This window comes from Pteropus alecto, unplaced genomic scaffold (genome assembly GCF_000325575.1).
Source record: "Pteropus alecto unplaced genomic scaffold, ASM32557v1 scaffold98, whole genome shotgun sequence".
Classification (NCBI taxonomy): domain Eukaryota; kingdom Metazoa; phylum Chordata; class Mammalia; order Chiroptera; family Pteropodidae; genus Pteropus; species Pteropus alecto.
Window position 1 is genome coordinate 23095994 of NW_006443570.1, and position 23407 is coordinate 23119400.

At 49.1% G+C, this 23407-nt stretch overlaps 1 protein-coding gene across 3 annotated transcripts in view; it reads left to right on the top strand.

The window, feature by feature from the left end:
* RAP1GAP2 (RAP1 GTPase activating protein 2) overlaps positions 1-23407 on the top strand; it is a 194681-nt gene that overhangs the window by 678 nt on the left and 170596 nt on the right. Inside the window, exons 1-2 of one of the 3 annotated variants that reach the window (XM_025041648.1) lie at positions 40-153; positions 18518-18553. In XM_025041648.1, coding sequence (XP_024897416.1) covers positions 18531-18553 — 23 coding nt within the window. In that variant the 5' untranslated portion in view covers positions 40-153; positions 18518-18530. Of the gene's footprint in view, positions 1-39; positions 154-18517; positions 18554-18644; positions 18777-23407 lie in introns of those variants that run through there. The other 2 variants (XM_025041649.1, XM_025041650.1) reach the window with 2 other exon arrangements.

Below are 23407 nucleotides of genomic sequence, written 5' to 3' on the forward strand. Positions count from 1 at the left end.
GGGCGGCTCGCCGGCGGGGAGGAGGAGGGGGCCTGGGTCCGGATGGAGACGGTGGACGCCGACGTTGCAGGCGCACGGGCGGGGACAGCCACCGCGACTGACTGTTGACATTCCGTCCACGTCGAGGAGTAAGTCTGGGCGCCAGCGTCACAGGTCAGTGGGTCCGGGGCTGGGCGTGAATTCCATAGTCAGCCTGGATCTGGACGTGAGTCCTGGGTGTGACTGAATGTGGGATTGAGGTGTATGTTGTGAGTGTAAATGCGTGTGTTTGCAAAGAGAAACCCAGAGCGTATGGAGGTGTACGAGCTCCGTGCTGCGATTCCACTGAGCAATTCAGCGTGATGGGTTATGTTTGGGAGGTGGGGTGGCTGTCCTCAGAAATCCATGCGGGTGGGGCACTGCGCACACACATCATGTACAGGAGTGTGTGCCTGAGCGCGATGTTGCTCAGTCCCTGTCAAAGTCTCTGGCTGGAGAGGCTGACCGAGGCGGAGGTCAGAGGTGGGGTGTTTACAGGTGGTGGTGAAGGAAAAAGCCAGGAATCTCAAGAGGACCCTGTAGCCTTGCTAGCTTGGTCTGTTTTTATCTGAAAGGTTATAAACTCCACCCCATCCTCACTCCAACCTGTGCATGTGGCAGGAGGGGAGCTAGGATGGTGGGGTGCTGGCTGAGAGACCTTCATGGACTTTGGGACAGGGCCAACCTCTAGGTTGATGCTCAATTCTGGAGGGCCTGAGTGGGTGCATGTGGGTGAGCCAGCCCGGGGTGGGGGTCCAGCGCAGGTGTGTTCAGAGGACCTCAGGACTGAATAGAATCCATTTGGCTTTGCTACCACCAGACACCGTGTGTCAGGACCTGGGAGCTGGTTGGGGGGACATCCTTCTTTTTCCTCATCTGTTTTCTATAGCTCCCTCTGCACCCTTCTTAACAAACTGAAGGACATTTACATGCAAGTGGGGTTTGGGCTCTGAATGCTGGGATCTGCCTCTGAGTGGCCCCCATCAGAGCAGCCTCCACAGGGAATAATAGGGTTGTCCTGGGCTGGGTGCCAGGGCTCTCTGGTTCTTTTTATGCTTTGACCCTGGGGCCGCCCCTTAAGCCTTGCAGGCCTCAGTTTCCCATGGAGAGGGGAGAAGGCACCCCTCCCCCATTCTTCCTGCTGCAGAGTGAGGAGTAAACAGAAAGTTCACACAGCTAATGGGGCCTGAGGTCCCAAGAAGTGATTATCCTAAGAAAGTCCCAGCACATCTTTGCAACTTGGGCACTAGTCTGGGGAGGCTCTGCCCTCTCCTCCAAGCGGGTGTGTTGGGATTTCTGAGTCCAGGGGTGGGGCAGGGTAGATGTCTGCTAGATCTGGCCACTCAGGCTTCAAAAAGCTACTTCAGGTCCCCTGCGTCTTCCAAGATGTTGAGGACTGGGACTGGGGTGGGGCTTGGGGGTTCAGGATGGGGATGGGATGGGGACTAGAGCTGAAGAGCCACAGAAGTGTCTGGGCAGAGGCAGATGCTAAATTTGGGTAGGGCCAGAGCACATCTAGCTGGGACTGCCACTCAGCCCAGGGTGTTGTGGCAGTTTTGGTGCAAGGTGGCTTCAGTTCCAGAGAGGATGACCTTTGTACTTCAGGCACCCTCCCTCTTTCTCATAACTCTGTCTAGATCAAGGTTGCTGAGCCATAGTGATTCAGAATGACTTGAACCTTGAGGGAAAGGGACCCTGGCATAGATGGTGGTGGCAGCAGCATAGCATAGTAGCTAAGCATAAAAGCTCTGTTGTCGCTCAGACCTGGGTCGGAATCTCAGCTCTGCCTCCCACTTGTTGTGTCTCCATCTGTGTCCCCCCAAAGCAGAACCTGAGCGATTTACTTGGGAAATGGTCTCAGGGAACACGGGTGGGGGGCAGGAGGTATAAAAGAGAGAAAGAGACAGCAGCATAAGGAAGCATTATTTTTATTATTACCTCTACTATGTCCTGAGCAGATCTCCTGTTGAGCTTATGGAATGCATTTTAAAACTACCCTGTCTGAGAGAAAAACAAGGGAGCATTTATCCATCGGCTCTGTCCTCTACTGGAGAAGGACCTCTTTGAACATCAATTCCCATGAGATTCCAAGTGCACATGTGTGAGGCCCAAGTAGGTTCCTGTGGGCATCCCACATTGTAGCTTCAAAGGAGGCCTGGCATGGCCCTAGATGAAGCTTTGCCATGTGGCACTGTAAGCTGTTTCTAGAGGCCTACAGGGAACTAACAGGTCGTTGCAGAAGTGGCTGGAGCAAAAAGTGGGGCTGAGAGGATTAGAAGTGGCACACTGAGGTGCCCAACACACTGCATGACTTTGGGCACATTACCTAACTTCTCTGAGCCTTGGTTTCCTTATCTGTGAGTTGTGAGTGTTAAATAAGATATTTTTTAAATTTTTGTGCATGGTGAGGGATCCATAGCAAGGGCTCCACAAATGGAATATCTCTGTATGTTTGAGAAGACAGCATATTCTTGATGGCTCAGACATTCATTCACTCAAACAGAGGAGGAAGCTGGGTAAGGTGACCTCTAAAGACCCCCTCGTAGTTGTAAAGTCTGAGGCTCCAGGGCCAAACACCTGACTTAGTCAGTCCCTCCCAGAACTGTGGCCTAGTCTCCCAGACTCCCTAAAAGGTTCTGTTTTCTGATTTGGAGCCAGCAGTGCCATGCCCCGGGGTCAGCTGCTCAGATGTGCCTCTTGCTGGGATCTGTCTTCAGGAGAACATGAGAGCCTGGCAGTGAGCAGAGGCGACAAGCAGGCAGCTTGGGAGCAGGTGCTTGAAAGAAGAATGGGGGTAGGGCAGATGTGGGTGTTTGGAGCTGGCAGATGGTTGTGGGTACTGGTCTGGGCCACAGTCATGGGGGAGGACAGGGCAGGGGGGTGGAGGAGGGTGAGAGGAAATGGAAGACAGGAAGGGAGGAGAGAGCAGTTTGGCAGAGCGTGGCCAAGAATTATGGAGGAACCAGGGCTGCGGGGCTAGCTGGGCAGCCTTGGTACCTGGGATTAGGGGTGTCTGGGCTGGTGGGGGCAGGCTGGGCCTGTGAGAGTGTGATGAGGTGGTGTGATAGAGGGGAGGGCAGTGGTTGAAAATTAGTTGGGGAGTCCTAGGGCATAAGCCAGAATAGGCTTCATATGAAGTGCCTTTTCCCCAATGTGTCTACCTGTCCCTCCTGGGCCACTGCCGCCTTTGGCAGGGGAGGTGCTGTCTATAAACACTTAGGTCCTGTTGTGAGTGGTGATTGGAGAAGGCACAGCCATGTCTGCTGAGGCCTGTTGCCATGGTACCATGGCGGCCCTTGTCTCCCTACTTTCTCCCATCTCTGAGCAACATGCCACCCCCTCAGGGAAAGGTTACACAGTGGGGAAGGTGTCTAACAGCCTCTTGCTCATGCACAGGCAGCTCAGGCTGGCAGTACAAAGGTCACTGAGTTCATCCCTCTGCCTATAGGCAAGGTCATACCCAGCCTAGGATGGGGAGGTATAGTAGCCACTCTCTTCATATACAATTATTTAAAGACTCCTCTGACCTCTGCAATTTGGGACTCCTTTTGTTTTTAATAAGTTTAGTATAGTAAACAACAAAAACAAGAATGCTAGCCCATCCATCTTCTCCCTTTTCCAGAGGGCATCTGTATGGAGCCAGAATGGCACGCTCTTCTTGCCCACACCTCTTTCAATGCTTTGGTGCTTCTCCAGTGGGAAATTCTGCCTCATGTCTGATCTTAGCCTGCTATGCTGCACTTTTTTTTTACCTCTGTTTGCCACAACCCTTCAGGACTTCCAGATAGTCATAAGGGGAGTTCTTTCCACCTGCTCAAGATGTGGAGCAGCTGTAGGGGCTCCCAAGGCAGGTAGGATGCCAAGGCAAGGATTGTGCTCTTGAGAACCTGACTTCAGACCAGGCTGTGCTGAGCTCTCTTTCCTGCCCATGCTTGGATCCTGGACTTGCAGCTTGCTCTTAGGGCCGGCTGGTGTCCTACCCCATTCCTTAGTTCAGATCCAGGGCTGTCAGCCTCCTTCCTGGATCATGCTGGGTGTGCTGGCGCTGGCTGGGCCTTGTCAGGTCTGGGTCAACAGATGGTATCAGGCATGAGCACCGGGGAACCTGTCGATTAGATGACTGCTAGTGAGCAAGAGCAGAGGGGAGCGACATGCGGTCAGGCACAGTGAAGTATGCCTGTCTGTGTGTGCGTATTTGTGCATGTGTGTTCCTGGAGGGTGTGTTGCTGGGTCTCTGTGTCTGGACATCTCTGTGTGTGGCTATGTATGGGTCCCCTGAACATGTCTCCGTGTGCACTTTTGGGTGCTCTGGCTTGTTCCTGTTCTTTGCTCTGGGTGTGTGTATTGACTGCCCATCGGGCGCTCTCCAGGGTCCTTGAGGGTGTGCCTGCTTGATGGCAGGTGATACTTTACTCCAACAGGATTTCCTGGCCCCCTGGAACCCCCGAGTCTTCTGCCCTTCCCAGTTCTGCCCTCTCTCCAGGCTTCCTCTCCCTATCCCTCTCTCTGCCTTGAGGAAACGGCTTCTCCCCCAGTGGCTGTGTGGGTGCCCACTGCCATTGGGGCGGGGCCTGAGGAGGGACCACCAGTCCAACCTCTAGCCCTATCCTTCGAGCTCTGATCTGGGGGTGGCGAGTGGGTGAGCCCTGGGTTGAGATGAGTCAGGGATGGCTGTAGGGCAGAAGCTGAGCTGTATATCAGCATGCTTCAGGGAAGTGTACAACCCCCACCCACTCAACCCACTCTCAGAAGCTTGGGCACCAGTGCAGCAGTGGGAAGGCTCCCCGACTGCTGCTATCCATGCTCTCTTCCCCCCATGGCTGGCATAGGTTCTGACAGGGAGCAGAGTAGTCTCTGGGGCTCTGGGAATCCCACTGGGGGCTTGGGCCTCAGCATAATTCCTGTCACTACGATTGTTCAAATTTATGGAGCTCTTCCTGTGCCAGGCCCTGGGCTGCATGCTATACATGTATTAGCTCATTGGCTTCTCAGAACAATCTTATGAGGTAAGTTCTGAAAGCGTCCCCATCTTATGAGGAAATGGAGGCTCAGAGAGGCTGGGTTACTTCTACGAGGTAACACAACTAGTAACTAGTGGAGCTGGAATGTGAACCCAGGTCTATTCTTGACACTTGTTGCTGTTTGCTCCATTCTTCACAAAGCTGGATTCGTGAAACGAATCCCTTCAGAGAGGCTGTCCCAGAACCTCCCATTTACACAGGGCTCTCCACACACTCAGTCTCCTACGGCTCATATCATTCCTATGGTAAATACCTGTGTAAAGTTATCTCTCTTTTATCCTCTACCTCTGCACATCCCCCACCCTGCCCCGGTTCCCCCAGTTGCCCTAGTGGAGAGCCTGGAACACAGTAGTGATTAAAGTAAACATTCGATGAATGATGAATGATTACACTAAGATATGTCTGACTCTAGGCCCAAGCTCTAAACCCCTCCTCTACACTGTCCCTCACACATCAGGGACCATTGCAGAGTGGCAGGGAGCACAGGATCTGGAGCCAACTCATTTGGTTCATATTCTGGCTCTTCCACTGTTCTAGTATCTAATGCTGCATAATAAACCATCCAAAAGCTTATGGCCTAAAATGATGGTGACATTTATTTTGCTCAGGAATCTGCAATTCAGGCAGGGCTTGGTGGAGATACTTATCTCTGCTCTGCCATCGTCATCCAGGGTGACTCAAAATCTAGGGGCTGGAATCTTCTGAAGGATCAATTGCTTGCATGTCTGGCATTTGATGCTGGCTATTGGCTTGAAGTCTCAGTTTCCTACCATTCAAGCCTCTCCCTGTGTCTTCACTGGGCTTCCTCACAGCATGGCGGCGGTTAAGTAGCAAGAATCCCAAGAAAGAGCCAGGCAGAAGCTATTTCACCTCTTCTTACCTAGGTTTAGAAATGATGCAGCATCACTTCTGCTGTCATCACAGATCCACACAGATCCAAAAGGAGGGACCATGTACCCTACCTCTTAATGGAGGGGTGTCAATGCACGTGGTGAGAAGAGCATGTGGGATGGGGGATATATTGTGGGATGGTGTGGCCATCTTTAAAAAATACAATCTGCCACAGCCACTTACTATGAGTGTGACCTTGAGCAAATTACTTAGTCCCTCTGTGCCCCAATTTCCACATTTGTTAAATGGGGACACCACCAGTATGTACCTCATGGGTTATTCCCTTAATTATTCCTTTACTACACTTCTGCCCATGGATTCCCCTCTCCACAGGTGAGGCATTGTTCCAGATTTTCACCAAACTACAGGATCCAGCCCCAATCCCCCACCCACTCTCATGTAGTAAAGAAGGCACCATACTGTGCAGAGCTCTTCTGAGGGTGGGGCCAGTAATGGGGAGAGAAAAGGGGAACTTGAGTGGAAACGGCCGTTTCTGTATCAGTTTATATTGTTCTGAGTCAGCCCTTCGGAGGGGCAAAGAGCAAGTGTCGATGGTGGTGCCATGATGCCGAGGCTCCAGCAGGATTCCTCTGGGCCTGGGGGTGGGGCAGACACCACTAGCACTCCCATCTTTGTCCAAGAAAATCATGCAACATGAACGTGCTGTATTTTAGCTACAGGCCTTTAAAAAAAAAAAAAGTGTCTGAGGGAGCTCCCTGCCTTTCCTCTGTCCCCGCTCCTGCCTCCACCTGAGTCACTGCTCATCTGCCAGAGTGATGACTTCCCAGCCCAGATTGCCAGGCTTGGGTGAGTAATCTCAGCATTTCCTCATCCTGGTCCAGGTTAGGGCTGCTCCTTAGCTGGGCATTGGCAGGGGGCCCAGGAAGAATCTCGGGGTTTGCCCCAGCCCAGCCTGGCAGTATCTCACATCTAGCGCTGCACTCATTTGGGGTCTACTCTGTAGTGAGCCTTCCCTATAAGAATGCCATTTTGATTAAAAGCAGATATTCTGGGTTCAAATTCGGCAGGCACCGCCTACCAGCCCTGTGACCTTGGGCGAGTCTTTTAACTTCTCTGAGGCGCCATTTCCTCACCAGTAAAAAGGACATGGTTGTGGTAAGGCTTAAATGAAATAAAAAGCATGGCATATCTGGTTCATGGGAGTTTCTTGAGAAATGACTGCAGTTATTCTTTACAGATGAAAAACTGAGGCAGAGGGAGATTAAGTGGTTTCCCCACAGCCATGTTAAATGTCAGAACCAGAGCCGGAACCCAGGTGCTCTGACACCAAATGGTTGTTACTTATCTCCTGCAGCACAGAGAATTTTCCCATCCCTCAATCCCTTTGCCAGAGGACAGTATGGCTGCCATCGTAGAAATACCACCAGCAAGAAGGCGCCCCCTTTTTCTCCTTGCACTACTCAAACTTGCCTGTAGAGGGCGCTTATCACTGCCTTCTCCCCATCCTGGTGAGGAAAATATCCAGGTAAGGCTCTGCAGTGGTAGGGGAGGGTTTGGAGTGACTCAGCTGGATGGAGGGGGCGTGAAGAGGTGGCTTTGTGATCCCTTTCAGGGAGAACCTCCTTCAAGCTCCTAGTGCCCAAGCCTTTGTACAGATAACTCCGGGACCACCAAAGTTAATGGGAGTATTGTAGTGGATTTCATTCCAGTATTTCTCACTGGATCAGAATCATTTGGGGAGTTTGTTAAAGATGCAGATTTTCTGGCTCCAACCCAGAACGATGAAATCAGAATTTTAGCAGTCACACTAGCTAACATGGTGATAGGTCTGTGCCAGGCCCTTCTCTGAAGGGTTAGTATGTATTAACTCATTTACCCCTCCAATAGCCATATGAGGTACATGCTGTTAGTATCCCCATTTTATAGTTGAGGATTCTGGTCTGAGGCATGGAGAGCTTAAGGATCTTGCCCAAGGTCACACTGCTGGTAAGCAGCAGGGCTGGGGTTTGACCCCATGCTATTTAAGCCCCAAGTGATTCTCATACTCAGTGCATTTCAGAACCACTATTTTGTAACACGGGGCACATCACCTTTTTTGTCTCCTTTTACTTCCTTTTATTTGTCATTATTTTAAATAATATTTGTCTTCTTTTAATTATAAAAGTAAGACTTATTTCAGAAAACATATAAAATTCAGAAAAGCACAAAGAGAATAAAAAAATCATGATCCTTAATCTCACTCCCCACACAGTGTGGCCCGGAGCATATTAGCCTGTTTCATTCCGTTCAGAAACTTTCTGTAGCTTTTTTCCCGTGTCGTTACATGTACTTCTATACCTACTTTGTCCTGGCAGAGAGGTACTCTGTTAGGAGATGCTGTCTTTCTTTAACCTGCCTCCGACTGTTGGATATTTGGGTTGTTCCCAGTGTTTCATAGTTAAGACAACAATGTGCTGGAGACCCTTAAAAGTACAAGGGTCTTGTTACACATTGCTGAATTTTTCCCCATGGGATGGTATAGAATTGGGAATGGAATCGTCAGATCAAAAGGCACGTATATTAAAAAAAAAAGCCCTGTTTATTGAGGCATAATATCTGTACAGAGAAGTGCACACATTGCAAGTGTACAAGCTGATAAATTTTCACAAACTTGACACACCCATGTAAAACCAAAACCAAGATCCCCAAATGGGCCAGGATCTGTGCTCTAGAGGTTCCTTTGGCATATGTGTAAGGATTCTGATTTGTATTGTCAGATTTCCTCCAGAAAACTTGTGTATTGCTCTCCTTTTAGTTTTCCTAAGATTGAAGTGCAAACTCTTTTCTTAAAAGCAGAGTGGTTGGTAAAACCATCTGGAATCAGACAGTGAGAGAAAGACCCATGTCTTCCCTTTCTGGGGAAAGACAGACTTCCCTTTGGGTTGGAAGAGGTGGTCCCAGGATAGGGATCAGTGGTTAGTTTGAGCTCCAAATAGTTTAAGAAGGTTTTAAAGAAACAAGGCTTTGTAGCTGCTGCAGCTCCCCCTTCTTGTTCCTCCTCTTCCTATGTCCTCCTCATTCTCCTTCTTCTGTTCTTTTTCTTCTTTCTGTCCTCTTTCTTCTTCTTCTGGAGCAAACCATCCATATAATTAACCTTTTTTCCCCTTTAAATTATAACATGTTTATGATAAAAAAAAAAACCAATCAGCACGGAAGCACATTCAGAGAAAAGTCCCTTCCCCCAGATGTTCAATTCCAGTCTCATTCTTCAGAGAAATACTGGAATGAAATCCACTACAATACTCCATTATCTTTGGTGGCCCTGGAGTTATCTGTACAAAGGCTTGGGCACTAGGAGCTTGAAGGAGGTTCTCCCTAAAAGAGATCACAAAGCCAGTCTTGGACCATTATTATGTCTCCTTCCAGAAACTGTCTAGGCAAAGATAAGAATTTACATACTTATTTAAATGAATGGAATCTTAGTATATGAGCTGTTCTGTCTTCTTTTTTTTTTTTTACCTGAGTTTTTAGGATGTCTCTATATAGTAACACATATAAATTCTATCTTCTTTTCCAAGGTTACCTAATATTTCATTGTATGCTTGTTCCACAATATAGTTAAATGATGGTCATTTAGTTTTTTTTTTTTTTTTGGATTTGCTATTACAACAGTGATATAATTAACAACTGTGTGGATAGATTTTTCTCACTTTGTATGAGTTTACCTGTGAAATAAATTTCTAGAAACAAAAATATTGGCACAAAGGGTATGTACATTTAAAATTTTGAGAGGTATTGCCAAATATCTACATACTAATAGTGGGGATGCCTGTTTTCTTATATCCTCACATAATTATCAAGTATTTTTTTAACCTTTACTATCTGATGGGCAAACATGACACATTATTATTTGAATTTTTAAAAAATTATGGTGCATTTTGTGGCTTCTTTAGTCCATAGCCACGTGTTGCTAGTAGTTCTCTTGGTAGGCTGGCATTACTGAATAGATCAGAATAAATTGTGCAATCATGTGTTCGGGTCCTGCTCTTGGAACTCAGTTTTCACAAGCACTTGTCTTGCAATTTATTTTTTGTCATCATTTTGCTTTTTAGAACTTGCATAATGGGAAATTCAGTCTAGCCCTTGAGATAGTGAGCGTGGGGAAGTGATCAGTGCGCTGTAAATCACATGCAGACATTAGATGTCATTTTATCTCCATCCCAAGGTGTGAATTCCTTACCAGTGTGGGTTTGCTGGCTCTGAATGCCACTGTGTTATATTTTCCTGGTGATCAGAGTGTCCCCTGCCATTGTCCTCTGTTCTCACCTGGCTTGTAAAGGAAGCAGAGGCTAATCTAGCCTCTTTTTTGAGGAAGGGTCAGCTGAAGCCCTGAAAGAGTACATGCCCTGCTCAAGGTGATTCAGTGGTCGAGCTGGGAGGAGAGCGAAGCCCCACTGGGTCAGTGCTGGTGCCAACTCATGCTGTTGGAATGCGGGAGGATCTAGGCCGAATGATCTAGTGCCCGCCTCTCTCGGGGCATCTGTTTCCTGAGCTTCCGGTAACTGCCTCATCCCCATGCCTGAGAAGGGAGCTTGTCTCATCTTTCAGCTCTTACTGGTGGCTGTGAGGACAGAGCTGCCCAAGCAGAGGAAACCATACTGTCTCCTCCTTCCCTCCTGTCCCCAAGAGCCTGCAGACATGATGGAGGGGCTGCTGGCAGGGGCTTGAGCTGCCTCTTCTTCTCTGATCCCAGGAAGCTTTCTGGGTTCCACATTCCTCTAAAGCCCAGAGAGCTGGGTGGGTTTCCTAGAGCTCTGTGCTGGAGTTGGTACTCTGGCTGGGACTTGCCCCTTCAGCTGGTACCTGGAACACCCACAGGCCTCCTCCAGGGAAGCCAGGTGACTTGGTGACCCAAAGTGGGCTCTGTGGAATAGGCGAGGAGCAACCTAGGGAGAGAAGCCCGTCTAGCCGAGTGTTGGGAGGACTTGGCACTTGTTCTTTCCCGCTTCATCATTGTTCTCTTCTAGCTGTTGAGCTGAGCTTTGCTTTCAGGGCCTTAGTTTTTCTATCTGTAAATGGGTACTGCATCAATTGTGCATTTCTGTAGCTTTCAGAATCAATGGGGCAGGTTTGATCTGGTGATTGGCACTTACTGAAGCAGATCATTGTACAAAACAGTAGCTGAGAACTTGGACTCTGGAGTCAGACCTAGCTGTACCATCATTACGTTGGATAAATTTTGTCAAGTTCCTTAACCTCTCTGAGCCTCAATGTCCCCATTTGTAAAATGAGATAACAGTGGTACCATCTCAGAGGCAGTTGTGGGACTGAAATGAGCTAAGCTGATATGTCAGTGCTGGCCTGTGGTAAAAGCACAAACACAGGCACTGCCCCCAGCTCCCTTGTCTCTGTATCTTGTCCTCATCTCTACTATGACCTCCTGGCATGCTGAGTCAGCTGAGGTCTGGGAGGAAGCTGGGCTATGCTTGTGGCGGGGCGGGGAGGAGGGCAGGAGGGCTAGTCCTGGCTCACAGAGTGCTTTTCTTTTCTCTTGACTCACAACCTTTCCCAGAGAGCCCATGGACCCCTTAGAGCAGGGGTGACAGGAAACTGAGTGGGACCAGAATCATAATAGATAATCATTATAACAGCTCACATATTGGTGTGAGAGCGCTTTGCTAAGCATTTACATTTATTTATAATCTTGTGAAGTTGGTGGCAGCTACCCCATATTATGGAGTAGGAAACAGGCTTAGAGAGATTAGATAACTTGCTAGAGGTCACACAGCTCCCAAACTTGGGAGATTGAGCACTGAGAGGAGATGAGAGTGGGGGAAGCTCTAGAATGACTGTCACCTCCCTCCAGAACTTAACAGAGTAAAATTAAAAGCCACCAGGGCCCTCCTTTCTCTCTCTGCAGGCACTTACTCTGAACACGAGGAGGGCACAGGTCCTTCTGGCTTCTCCAAGATTCTCGGATCCCAGTGGCCCCGAGGAAGTCCAACATATTGTGGGTTCTGTGCCTTTCCCTGCCAATGCAGCCAGGCCATTGCCACTCCTCAGCTAGGTGTCCGAATCCCATGACTCTGTCTTTTGTGGCTACCATGTAAGGGACCAGAACCCCAGGACCAGAATCTAGCCTCGGGGTGGCAGCAGCTGAGGCCTTGAAATGCTCCTTTCTGAGTGGTCCCTGGTCTGCTCTGCTAATCTTCAGATGCTTGGGCCTGGACCTGAATTCTTCCTGGGACTGTGAATACTTGGTCCAGGTGGGTTCCTACGTTTATGTGGATGTTTACGTGGGTGTCTCTACAGGCTGTGAGGGCTTGTACAAAAGTATCCCTCAGCTGTGTCTTCCCCTAGAACACGTGTGATGGACAACATGCACATATGTTGTGCATGTGTGTAGAGGTAAGAGCATTGTCAGAAATGCCCAAGCTTGGTGTGACTGTCATCCCACCTCTTTCTTTCCCATGTGAAAGCACATCAAAATACAATCCAATGATGGGATAGTCACGAACTCCCTCTAACTGATAAAAAAGAAAGTAATTTGCAAAAGGAATTTTGTTATGAGTAACCCACATGACGCCTGGCTGAGGCCGTGAGCAGTGTCTGGCTCACCTGGTATTCTGTGCACCCAGCGCAGTGCTCTGCCTGGAGTCGGCATCAGCATCAGTGAGGGAGCCGGCTGACGGGCTGTTTGTTCAACACCTTCATCCTTTTGTTTATCAAGCTCTTTTTCTTAGTTGGGACTTTCTTAGTGGAGAGTGAGAGAAATCCAACTCGTATTGGCTTTAGGAATAGAGGGATATTTACTGACTCTTAGATACCTGGGGGTCGATCTGGCTTCCAGCACAGCTGGATCCAGGAGCTCAGATGATGTCCTTAGAACCCGATTTTCCTCATGTTCCCCATCTCTGTCAATCCTTTCCTTGCCTTGCTCTGGCTTGGCTACATTTCCCTGTGCTTTATGTGGTTTAGTTACCCTAGGGAGAAGAGCAGGGAGCATTCTGGGAGTGAGTCCTATTGGATCCACTTAGGTTTCCTGTCCACTCCTGAACCAGTCACTGTGGTCAGGAGTGTGGATGCCCTGGTTGGCCAGGCCTGACCAGCTGCTCCCCAGGGGGCGGATGATGCACAGAGCTGTTTTGCTCAGCGAGAGGCCAAATGGATATAGGGCAGGAAGGAGCCAAGGTATCCACAGTACCTGTTGAACATTTCCTGGGTGTGGGGGGCAGGGGGGTGAAGAGGTCTGGGTGTGAAGTGGATGTCCAGCAGGGAGCCAGTGGCCTGGTGCAAGCCCAGAGAGTGAAACACACAATCTTTCCCTTCCTGATGTGGGTGGGGGTGGAGGGTGTGGCCTGAACCAAGGACGACCAGGGTCCTGCTGAGAGGCCAGCTGCCTTGGAGGAAAGAGCCCCACACTTGCCACTCACACACAGTCTTGAACAGGCCGGGACCCTGAGGCTACTCCTGCAGCCCATCCAAGTTGCTGCCTGAGGCCCCTTTAGAGTTTCCTGCTGTGGAGGAGTCTAGAAAGTAGAGATGCCTGTGCCCTTTGTCCACAACCCTAGGTGGCCCTCTGGCACCATAGCATGGATCCAACTCCCAGAGTGACAGCGGGACCCCAAACAGGAAACTGCGGGGAGGGTGGGCCAGTGAGAGAGGCCAGTGGTGGCAGCCACAGCTTTATTTCCCTTTCTCCAGTGCTTGGGTGCGGGGCAGGGGCCTGACGCCCCTTCTGTGTCCACCAACCCTACCCTAGTCTGTTGCAGCATAAGTGCCACACCCTTCTAAGGGCTATCTTAGTGAGTGCCTACTGTGTACTTAGCATGATCAGCACTGATGCGTGCAGAGGTGAGGGCTAGCATTTAGTTCTAGCTAGAAAGACCAACATGCCCACACACAGGTGCCACCCTTCCACCTCCACCACTGCAGGCATGAGGTGTAGCGCTGCTGACCTCTGTTTAGACACTCGAAAGGGTCTGAGAAGTGCAGATCTGCACCTGTGCCTGTGTATGTGTACATGTGAGTGTACCTTGTAGGCATGTGTGCAGTCTGAGTGTGTGCCTGGGCGTGCACATGTATGTCGATGTGTGTACGGAGTATGTGTGTCTACATCCATGTGTGAGCCTGTGTCTGTATGGGGAGTGGTATGTATATGAGAGACATGTGCAGGCGTCTCTGTTAATGGCTATATGAACCTGCACGTGAGTGTGCAGTATCTGTGTTCATGTGTGTACAGATGTCTAATGACACATATGTGAGCATGCATGTGACTCTCTGTGTACCTGTGGATCCTGTGCATATATAAGTGCACATGTGCGTGCCCCTGTGCCACACACATTCAGGTGTCATTACATGTGTGGAGCTGGTTTATCTGATGTGTGCTGAGCCATGGTGGAGCAGGAAGGCAAAGGGCCTGTCTCGGGCAGCCCCAGGGAGGGCGTGTGCAGGTACCCCGGTCTGCAGGGATCCCTGAGTCTCCCAGCCAGGTCTTCCTCTCCTTGTCAGGCCCAATGTGGGACTCCGAGGGCCTCTTTTGTATTCCGGAAAGCCAGGGCTGTGGTGCAATCTGGCAGCTGAGCCCCTTCCGGAGCTGTGGGTTCCTCTGGGCGTGGGGAAGCTGCCCTCTGCAACCTCCCCTGCTTGTCTTGGTGCCTCCCAGAGTGCAGGACACACCTCCTGGCCCTGCGACCTCACCCACAGGAAGCGCGGGTTTGGGGACAGAGGAGGTGCCACACAGGGTGTCCTGCCCTACACCAGTGGCCTGCTGACCCTGCTGCACCGCGGCCTCTTTGCCAACGGCCCTGGGAACATCGCTGGGACCTGGGGCCCTGTGGCCACAACCATGTTTGGCAGGAAGCGCAGTGTGTCCTTTGGGGGCTTCGGATGGTGGGTGACAGGTGGGGGTGGCAGTTGAAGGGATGGGTGTGACCAGCTGTGCAGTCTTGTTGAGCGCTGCAGGTGCCTGTTGGAACGGGGATTCAGGTAGTACCTGAACCCTTGGGTCAGTAAGGTGCACTTTCGGATACCTGGCTGTTGGAGATGGAGGACCCCGGTGGGGGCATCCGACGCTATAAGCTTTTCTCATTGTCCCCCCAGTATAGTCTTCTAGGGAATTCACAAGGTTAGAGCTGGAGCCAGTGTGAGTATGACTGCGTGTTACTGTGGTCGAATGTGCGTGTCTCTGTCCTATATTCCCATGTATGTGAATGCACCTCTGTGATGATTGTGAACATGTGTGTCCATGTCTGAGCCTGTGCGTAGTGTGCATGTCTGCAGCTGCCAGTTTGTGTGGCTGTGTGTGAGATGCGGGCCTGGCCGGGTGGGTGTGGCTATGCATGTGACCGTGTGTGCACGCACTCTTTGTTTCAGTCAGTACCTCTGGTCTTCTATACCCGTGTGTGCTCTTCTGTGCGTGTGTGTTATACTCCTGTTTGTGTCATCTTTGTGACTTGGTGGCAGGAGGAATCTGTGGCCTGCTTAACCTTTGGGCTGCCTCTTCTCTGCAGAGGGTGAGCAGTGAGAGGAGTGGACAGGCCTGTCTCCAGAGGTCCTTCCTCTCCCTCCCTCACCTTGGGCAGCCAATCCCAGCTCTGTCCCAGCTGGGTCTGTGCTACAACCTCTTGCCTGGCCCTCTGGGCCACTTTTTGCCACTAAGCTTCTGTCTAGGACAAGGGACAGGTTTTTTCTTCCCCAGGGGGCCCGAAAGTGGGGAGACTGAGGTCAAAGGCTTGTCTCTGGTTACCAGCTGCTCGCAGCTTCTCCTCAGCTGGGGAATGGGGTCTAGTGGTTTTCATTATCGGTTTCCTTTCAGCTCTGGGCCAGGGGCATTGTCAAAGCACAGGTTCCTGCTGTTGCAGGGACGGTGGCCGGGAAGTGTCCTGGTGTTGAAGCTGGGGGCTGTTGGGGGCACAAGAAACCAGGGAGACGGGGAGGGAGGCACAAGGGGCTGGGAAGAGGTGGGCTGTGTTTCTCTGGCTAATTCCTTGCTCTCACATGCATGCAGCTTTCCATTTTCCCTTTTCTTCTCTTTGGAAGCACTTTGCCATCCATCCTCTGGTAAGAAGGACTTATGAGTGCTTCATGTTTGGCAGATGGGAGCAGTGAGGATGCCAGGGGCGGCACAGTAGGGCCTAGTGCCTGCTCATGGGCCCTCCCTGATGCCCAGCCCAAGGGGCTGCTGTCCTGAGGGTGGGCTCTGGGTTCGAATCACCTAGTCTGTTTTCTGGTTAGGGATGGTGTGTGAAGCTGGGCTGGGATTCCTGTAGGGCAGAGCCTACAGGATGGTGTCCTGCGAGGCCCAACCTTTTTTGGGAAGCATGGAGCAGACAGAGGGACTGTGCTTGGTGCGTCATATGTGTTCACTAGGTACTTACAGAATGACTAAGTGTGGTGTTTTGCCCACGATAGTCATTTGGTTGGGGGCTCGTTGAACTTAAGGGGATGGTGGGTTGGTGGTTTGGGGTTGGTGTCATCAGGGGATGGCCATTAGCTGAGAGGGGATATAATAGCTGGTTGGGGACTAAATTACAGATTCCTAGAGTCCTGGTCCAGACAGTGAGCGGAGTCTAGGGGGTGGTATTTTAAAAAACCCCATTGGATGTCTATCCCTTGTGCCAGGGGTAGACAAGGTAATGAGAGTGAATGGGATGGGGTTGGGGTGGGGAGAGAAGGTGCCAGGGAGAATCTGGAGACTTTGGTTTCCTGAAAGGGAAAAGTCTAGTGTCATAGTGCTGCCCTTTCTCTGCTTCAGCCCTGCCCAAGCCATAGGCCCCACCCTCTCGGGGCCACACCCCAGTGTGGGAACCCTGTGCTGGGTTCGTGTGGATGTGGGCGCCTGGATGGGCTGCTGTGGCCCAGAGTGCTGGCAGGGGGTGTGGTGTTGGGTTGAGAGGTTACCACACCAGGAGTCTGGGTTCTAGTGCTGACTCCACCTTTACTCACTGAGGAACTCAGATGGTATACTTCCCCTCTCTGGGTCTCAGTTTCCCCATGTGTAAGTGGGGGATTTCTGCTTTACGCACAACACAGGGACATTGAAAGAATTAAAAGAGATTTCTTGAGAAAATATGAAATGTAAGGGCTTATCGTTTGAGGTTACAATTTGGTTATCCTGGGTAACAAATATTGCAGCAGAATGTGGGGATTGAATCCTGGGCCCAACCTACTCCCATTTGGTGGGCGGAATGAGAGAGAAGGAGAGTCTATATCCCAGAGGGATTTAGGGGCCCAGTGGGACCCTTAGGGACTAGTCGTGAAAGCCCCAAGGATGGGACCCAGGAGGCGTATGGGAAGAAGCTGAGAGGGGCCTGAGCCAAGAGCCTTGAGGTGTGGATTGTTTTGCTCTTGAGAACTGACATCAGAAAGTTCTGAGTTTATTCAGAGTGAAAAAAATCCCACCCCTTAGCTCAGGGTCTTGGTGATGACTTGTGATTGCTGGAGCAGCTCTGCATCCTCACCATGTGGCCCCTGACACCACTCCCCTCTCCCCGCTGGCCCCGGTAGTCCTATAGGAAAGAAGCTTTTGGCAGAGCTGAACTGGCTGGACGGGGGTGGCTGAAAGAACTTTCCAGGGTTTTAGGCATCCTGGAGGCGGTGGTGATTTTGGTGGCACTGATGGTGATGATGACAAAGGGGTGGTGGTGACCCTGATGGTGATGCTGGTGGTGATGGTGACATGGAGCAGTGGCGATACTGATAGTGATGACACAGATGGTGATAGTGATTCTGATGATAATGATGACATGGTGGTGATGGGCGCAATAGTGGTAATAGTGACACTGGTAGTGATAGTGACATGATGGTGGTGGTGACATTAGTGGTAACACTGGTAGTCGTGACTCCTAAACAAGAGGAGACACCGACAGTGGGAGTCTTGCCCATCTTTCTGTCTCCGGAGAGAGGAAGGGGTCTCTTTTACCAACCATAAGTGTTGACATATGTGGAGGGTAAAAATAGAAGCTTAGCAGTGCTGCCTTGTCTTCCAGCGAGGGTGGGTGCAGACTGGGGCGGAAGTGCTGGCTGCCGGGATAGTCCACTGCAAACCTGATCTTGCTTGCTCTGAACTCCTCAGTCTGACGGGTCCCAACTGCCCCCGTGCACCCTGAAGCCTGCTGTCGGGCTTTGTCCCAGGAGTGGGGTCTGCCTCCTTGGCTGGACTGGCAGCTCTCAGAACAGAAGGGTCCCTGGTGCTGGGAGTGGTAGGGGTGCTGGCATCTTTCCAAAGCAGATCTCAGAAAATAGCTATGTGCTGAATGTCCAGCTGCTAGTGACCAATGAATCTAGGATTCAGAGTCTACTTGTGGAATGGGGGTCATGAAGAGAGAGGCTATATACAAAATGCTTAAGATTCCTGAGTCTGGAGTCAGATACCTGGATTCAAACTGGGCCAGTGATTTTACCCTTCTGAACCTTAATTTCCTCATTTCTAAAATGGGGAGAATAACTGTACTCATCTCATAGGACTATGTGGGGCTCTAGCCCTCCCAGAGCTCACAGCCCTCCCTTCCTGGGCTGTAGAAGCTGTCCGTGGCAGCGCCCTATCATCTGGCGGTCTGGACTGGCCTAGGGACCTTTCCCCTACAGATGCTAGGTAGAGCCTTCAGCCCTGGCACTGACTGAAGCCCTTGCTTTTCTCTTGGCAGGATCGACAAGACCATGCTGGCAAGCCTGAAGGTCAAGTAAGTAGCCACTTCCTGTTATGTAGAGGTCAGAGATGATGGCAGATTAGAGCTCCTCTGGGGCCCTTGTTTCCCCTTAAGTTGTAGGAAACATGGGTGGGGTCATTGCATTTGTCAGATTCTCCATCGCTGTCTGGGGGGCTTCTGGGTTGGAGGAGGCTGGACCAGGCTCTTGATTCCTGGAGTATCTGGAGAAAGGCAGATGCTGGAATGGAAGCAGCAGGTACCAGAATGGTGGGAATGTGTATAGTGGTGTGACTTTTAGGCTGCAATTTAGGGCTGTAAGGAAGATAATTGTATTTTCTATCACCTCAAGTTTTATGTGAAGCTTTAGTCCTATCGAGTTTTCTGACATTACCACCTACCTGAAAATTGTGCCTTCTTGTCTGCATCCTGATCTCTTTTCCCCTTGAGACTTAACACAATTCAACTTCCATCTGTATCCCTTCCTTGGGCAATGAGTACTGATCTGCTCCAATGAAGTGAATTGAAAAGGAGGGCAATTCTAAGAGGGGAAAAAGAGCATTGGTCACTAGCGCAAAGTATTATCCTGCCACGTGTGAATTAGCACGTGCATGAAAAATTGCTCCTTTGGAGGCAAATCTTCCTGCCTGTGACTCCTTCATCTCAGTCAAAAGTTTTTCCAGGCTGGCCTCCCTCTTCTGTGTCTTCCAGTTGCCAGCACTTACCATGTATCCCCTGGGTACAGGTTGCTGGACAAAACACAGCCAGTCTTGAGAGTTGGCATATAAGGGACTCAAAATAAGAGGCTTCCCACTCTGGTTCGTTTTGCTCAGAAGGGTGAGTGTGGGCAGTTAGCAAGGCAGAGGTGGATGGCAAACTGTCCCTGCCCTCTGAAAGCTTTCAGTCGCTCTGTAGAGTTGATGCCATAGGTGCAATGGGAGCGGTTCTGGAAGACTGACAGAGGAAGTGGCTTCTAAAGCAGCTTTTAAAGATGGAGTGGGACAATGGGCCCACCAGAGTCTGCGCTGGTTGGCATAGGGTGTGCATCAGTACAGTCCACCATTCAGGGCAGGTCACTCTTGGGCATGGCACAACTGCTCTGAACTTCAGTTTCCTCTGTCCCAATGGCACAACAATATTTGGCATTCCTAGGGCTTCTTATCTGTGTATCGAAAAAGGTGCTAGGCATGAAGGAGAGATACTAAAGGGTGAAGAGTGGTAGGAGTCTTTCTTTTGGTGCTGTCTTGGGACATCTTGTTCAATTTCACAAGCATTTATTGAGGGCCTGTTTGTTTTAACTGGTAAAGATAATATATATAACCTGGAAAGGAACTAGTTACAGGGCGGAGTGAAGAACTGGGCACATGGGCCAATATTGAGATTGGAGTTTTTGGGTACCTGGGGGACAAGTCTGAGGTCCCTGGGGAGGTGATGTTGAGGTGATTGTTTGGGACAATGTGTAGGATCATGTTTCTACTGTACTTGGTTAGGATTATTTTGATTTCAAGAAACAAAACCCAATGTAATCTGGTTAAGCAAAAGATGGAAGTTATGGAAAAAATCCTAGAGTGCCTCCGGGAACTCAAGGGGAGGAGGTGGAGCTAGAGCTCAGGAGGGGTCGACCAAGAACTGGAAACCCATCTCCATTGAAATCCCAGTTGACTTCTTTGCAGAAATTGATGAACTGATCCTAAAATTTATATGGAAATTCAAGAATAATCTTGAAAAAGAACAGAGTTGGAGGACTATATTTCCTGATTTCAAAATTTACTGTAAAGCTACAGTAAATAAGACAGCACGGTACTGGCATAAAGATAGACATATAGATCAATAGAATGGAATTCAGAGTTCAGAAATAAATCCTCACATTTGTGGTCAATTGATTTCCAAGTGTGTCATGACAAATCAATGGAGAAAAACAGTCTTTCAACAAATGGTGCTGGGACAACTGATATCCATATGCAATAGAATTAAATTGAACCCTTCTCTCACACCACATACAAAAATTAACTCAAAATGGATTAAAGACCTAAATGTAAGATCTAAAACTATAAAACTCTTAGAAGAAAACATAGATGAAAATCTTTGTAATCTTAGATGAGGTTTCTTAGATATGACACCAAAAGAATAAGCAACAATAATAACAAATTGATAAATTGAACTTCATCAAAATTAAAAATAAAAACTTTGTGTTACAAAGGACAGCATTAAGAAAGTGAAAAGAACCCACAGAGTGTAGAAAATATTTACAATTCACATATCTGATAAGGTACTCATATCTAAAATATATAGAGACTCTCATAACTCAATAATACAAAGACAACACAATTAAAAAATGGACAAAAGACCTGAATAGACATTTTTCCAAAGAAGATACATAAATGGATAATAAGCACATGAAAAGATGTTCATCATTAGTCATCAGGGAAATACACATCAAAACCACATTGAGATATTACTTCGCACCCACTCGAATGACTATAATCAAAAAGATAATAACAACTGTTGGTGAGGATGTGGAGAAATTGTAACCCTATACACTGCTGGAAGGAATATAAAATGGTGCAGCTCAAAAAGTTAAACGTAGAATTATCATAAGACCAGCACTTCCATTCTCTTTTTTTTTTGAAGGTCCCTCCCCCCATATCCTCCGAGACCGAACACCGTGGAGCTCCAGGGGAATCAGGCAAACACTACCTAAACTTGCTAACACTGACAGGGACTGAGACTGAGGGTAGCGAGCGTGATTAAACATCTATAAGAAAAAAAAGCATTATTCTGCACTTCCATTCTTAAGTATATATCCAAGAGAAATGAAAACATATGTTCATATAGAAACTCCTACAGGAATGCTCATAGCGGTTATTGATAATAACCCAGAGTATAAATAACTCAAATGTCCGTCAATAAGTGAAGAGAAAAACAAAATGTGGCATATCCATACAATGGTATATTATTTGGCCATAAAAAGGAATGAAGTTTTGATAGATGCTACACCCTGGATGAACGTTGAAAATATTATGCTAAGTGAAAGTCAGTCTCAGAAAAACGTATATTGTATGATTCGATTTATATGAAATATCTAAAATAAGCAAATCCAGAGAGAGAGAGAGAATAGATATTGGTTTCCTAGGGCTGGAGAGGCTGTTGGGGAAATAAGGGAAGTGAATGCTAAAGGATACAGGCTTCTTTTGAGGTGATGAAGATGTTCTGGAACTAGAGAGTGGTAATGGTTGTACAACCTTGTGACTATACTAAAAACCTTTGAATTGTACACTTTAAAATGGTGACTTGCGTGGTATATAGATTACATCTCAATAAAGCTGTTAAAAAAGAGAGAGATTCTGATTGTTCCAGTTTGGGTCAGTTGTATACCCTTGGTCCAATCAGTTTAGCTGGAAAGATGACGTTTTATGGATAAAAGATGGCCACTGTGGCACTTTCTTTATGTGGAAGGGGTTAGTTCTTACAGAAGAAAGATGGATTGTGGACTGGGCAGATACCATCGGAGGTTTTATCCAGCCACCTCCCACTACCATTGGGACTGAAAGGAGGATCTGTACCCGCTCCCTCTCCCTTTCTCTCCTGCACTGATAGTATATCATACGGAATTCTGTCCCAATGCCCAGGGTATGGCTCTGCTCACTGACAGGTGCATTAGGTGGCCAACTGCACATGCTAGGGCTCTCCCAGGCACCAAGACACCTCCCTCTTTCTGCCTCTGCTGGATGAGACATCTTTCTCTCTACTAATGCAGTCCATTGACTCCCACATTGAGCACGAGATACCCTTGGGCTCTGGTGTCCATGTTCCTGATTGCAGTGGCTCCTTCCCCAGGGTCCTGGTGTCCTTGACATGAAGACAGCCGTGCACCTCCTGAAGGTGTCCTTGAGCCATGCAGCTCTGAAGATGGGTGTTCTGGCCCCACCATTATTGGGCACTTATGTGCTAAGTTTTCATTGCACAGTTTCCTTGAGGTTTCACAACCACCTCACAAGACAGCTACTATTACTCTCTGCATTTTACAGATGAGAAAATGGAGGCTCAGAGAAGTTAGGAAATGTGGTTGAGGTCATCAGCAAGTAAGTCATGGTTGGGATTTGAATCCAGGTCTGTATTTCATGGCTGGTTCAGTCCAGGCTGGAGCTGGGAAGTTCTCAGCCTCTACCCTGCCCTACTTTCCCATTCTATTTTCCTGATGTATATAGAGAGTCTGTGTGCCTTGGCCACAGAGTGTACCTCTGCCTCCACAATGCTGTGGGAGGGAGGGCTCATCCCCCTGCCAGGTTGAGAGGGATCTGTGGTGCTTGAATCACAAGGACCCTCAGAGGCAAGGCATGCAGGGGGCATGGAGCCACACAGGAGCACTGGAGAGGGGGGCAGTGGCAGGATATGCAGAAGAAAGAGTTGGGAGGGCCAGCCCCAAGCTAGCAAATGGGCAGATTGTTAACCTCTCAGAGCCTCAGTTTCCCTACCTGTAAAATGGGAGAGTTGGACTAGTGTCTAACTTGCTTTTTTCTAGCTTTGACATTCTAGGAGTTTACCTTCATGACTTTTGTCCTTTTGTATTTCTCTGGGGACCTTGATGATGGTAGGTGCTTGCTGTTGAATAAATGAATGCATGCATGAATGAATAGATGGATGTCTTTGAGAGCAGGGGCTCTGCACACTCATCTCTGGCTCCCAAGAATCTAACACCATGGCACGTAGGAGGTTTTCAGTCTCTACTTGCTGAATGAGTCGATTAGGGGTCATCATGGTTATCATTCCATGCAGGTAGAGAGATGGAGAGAAAGGCAGGGTCTGCAGGCAGGGCTCCCCCTTCTCTAGCCTCCTCTGGGGTCAACTTGGGTTAGGGTTCCTGTCTGTAATAGTTGAGCCATAGTTAAA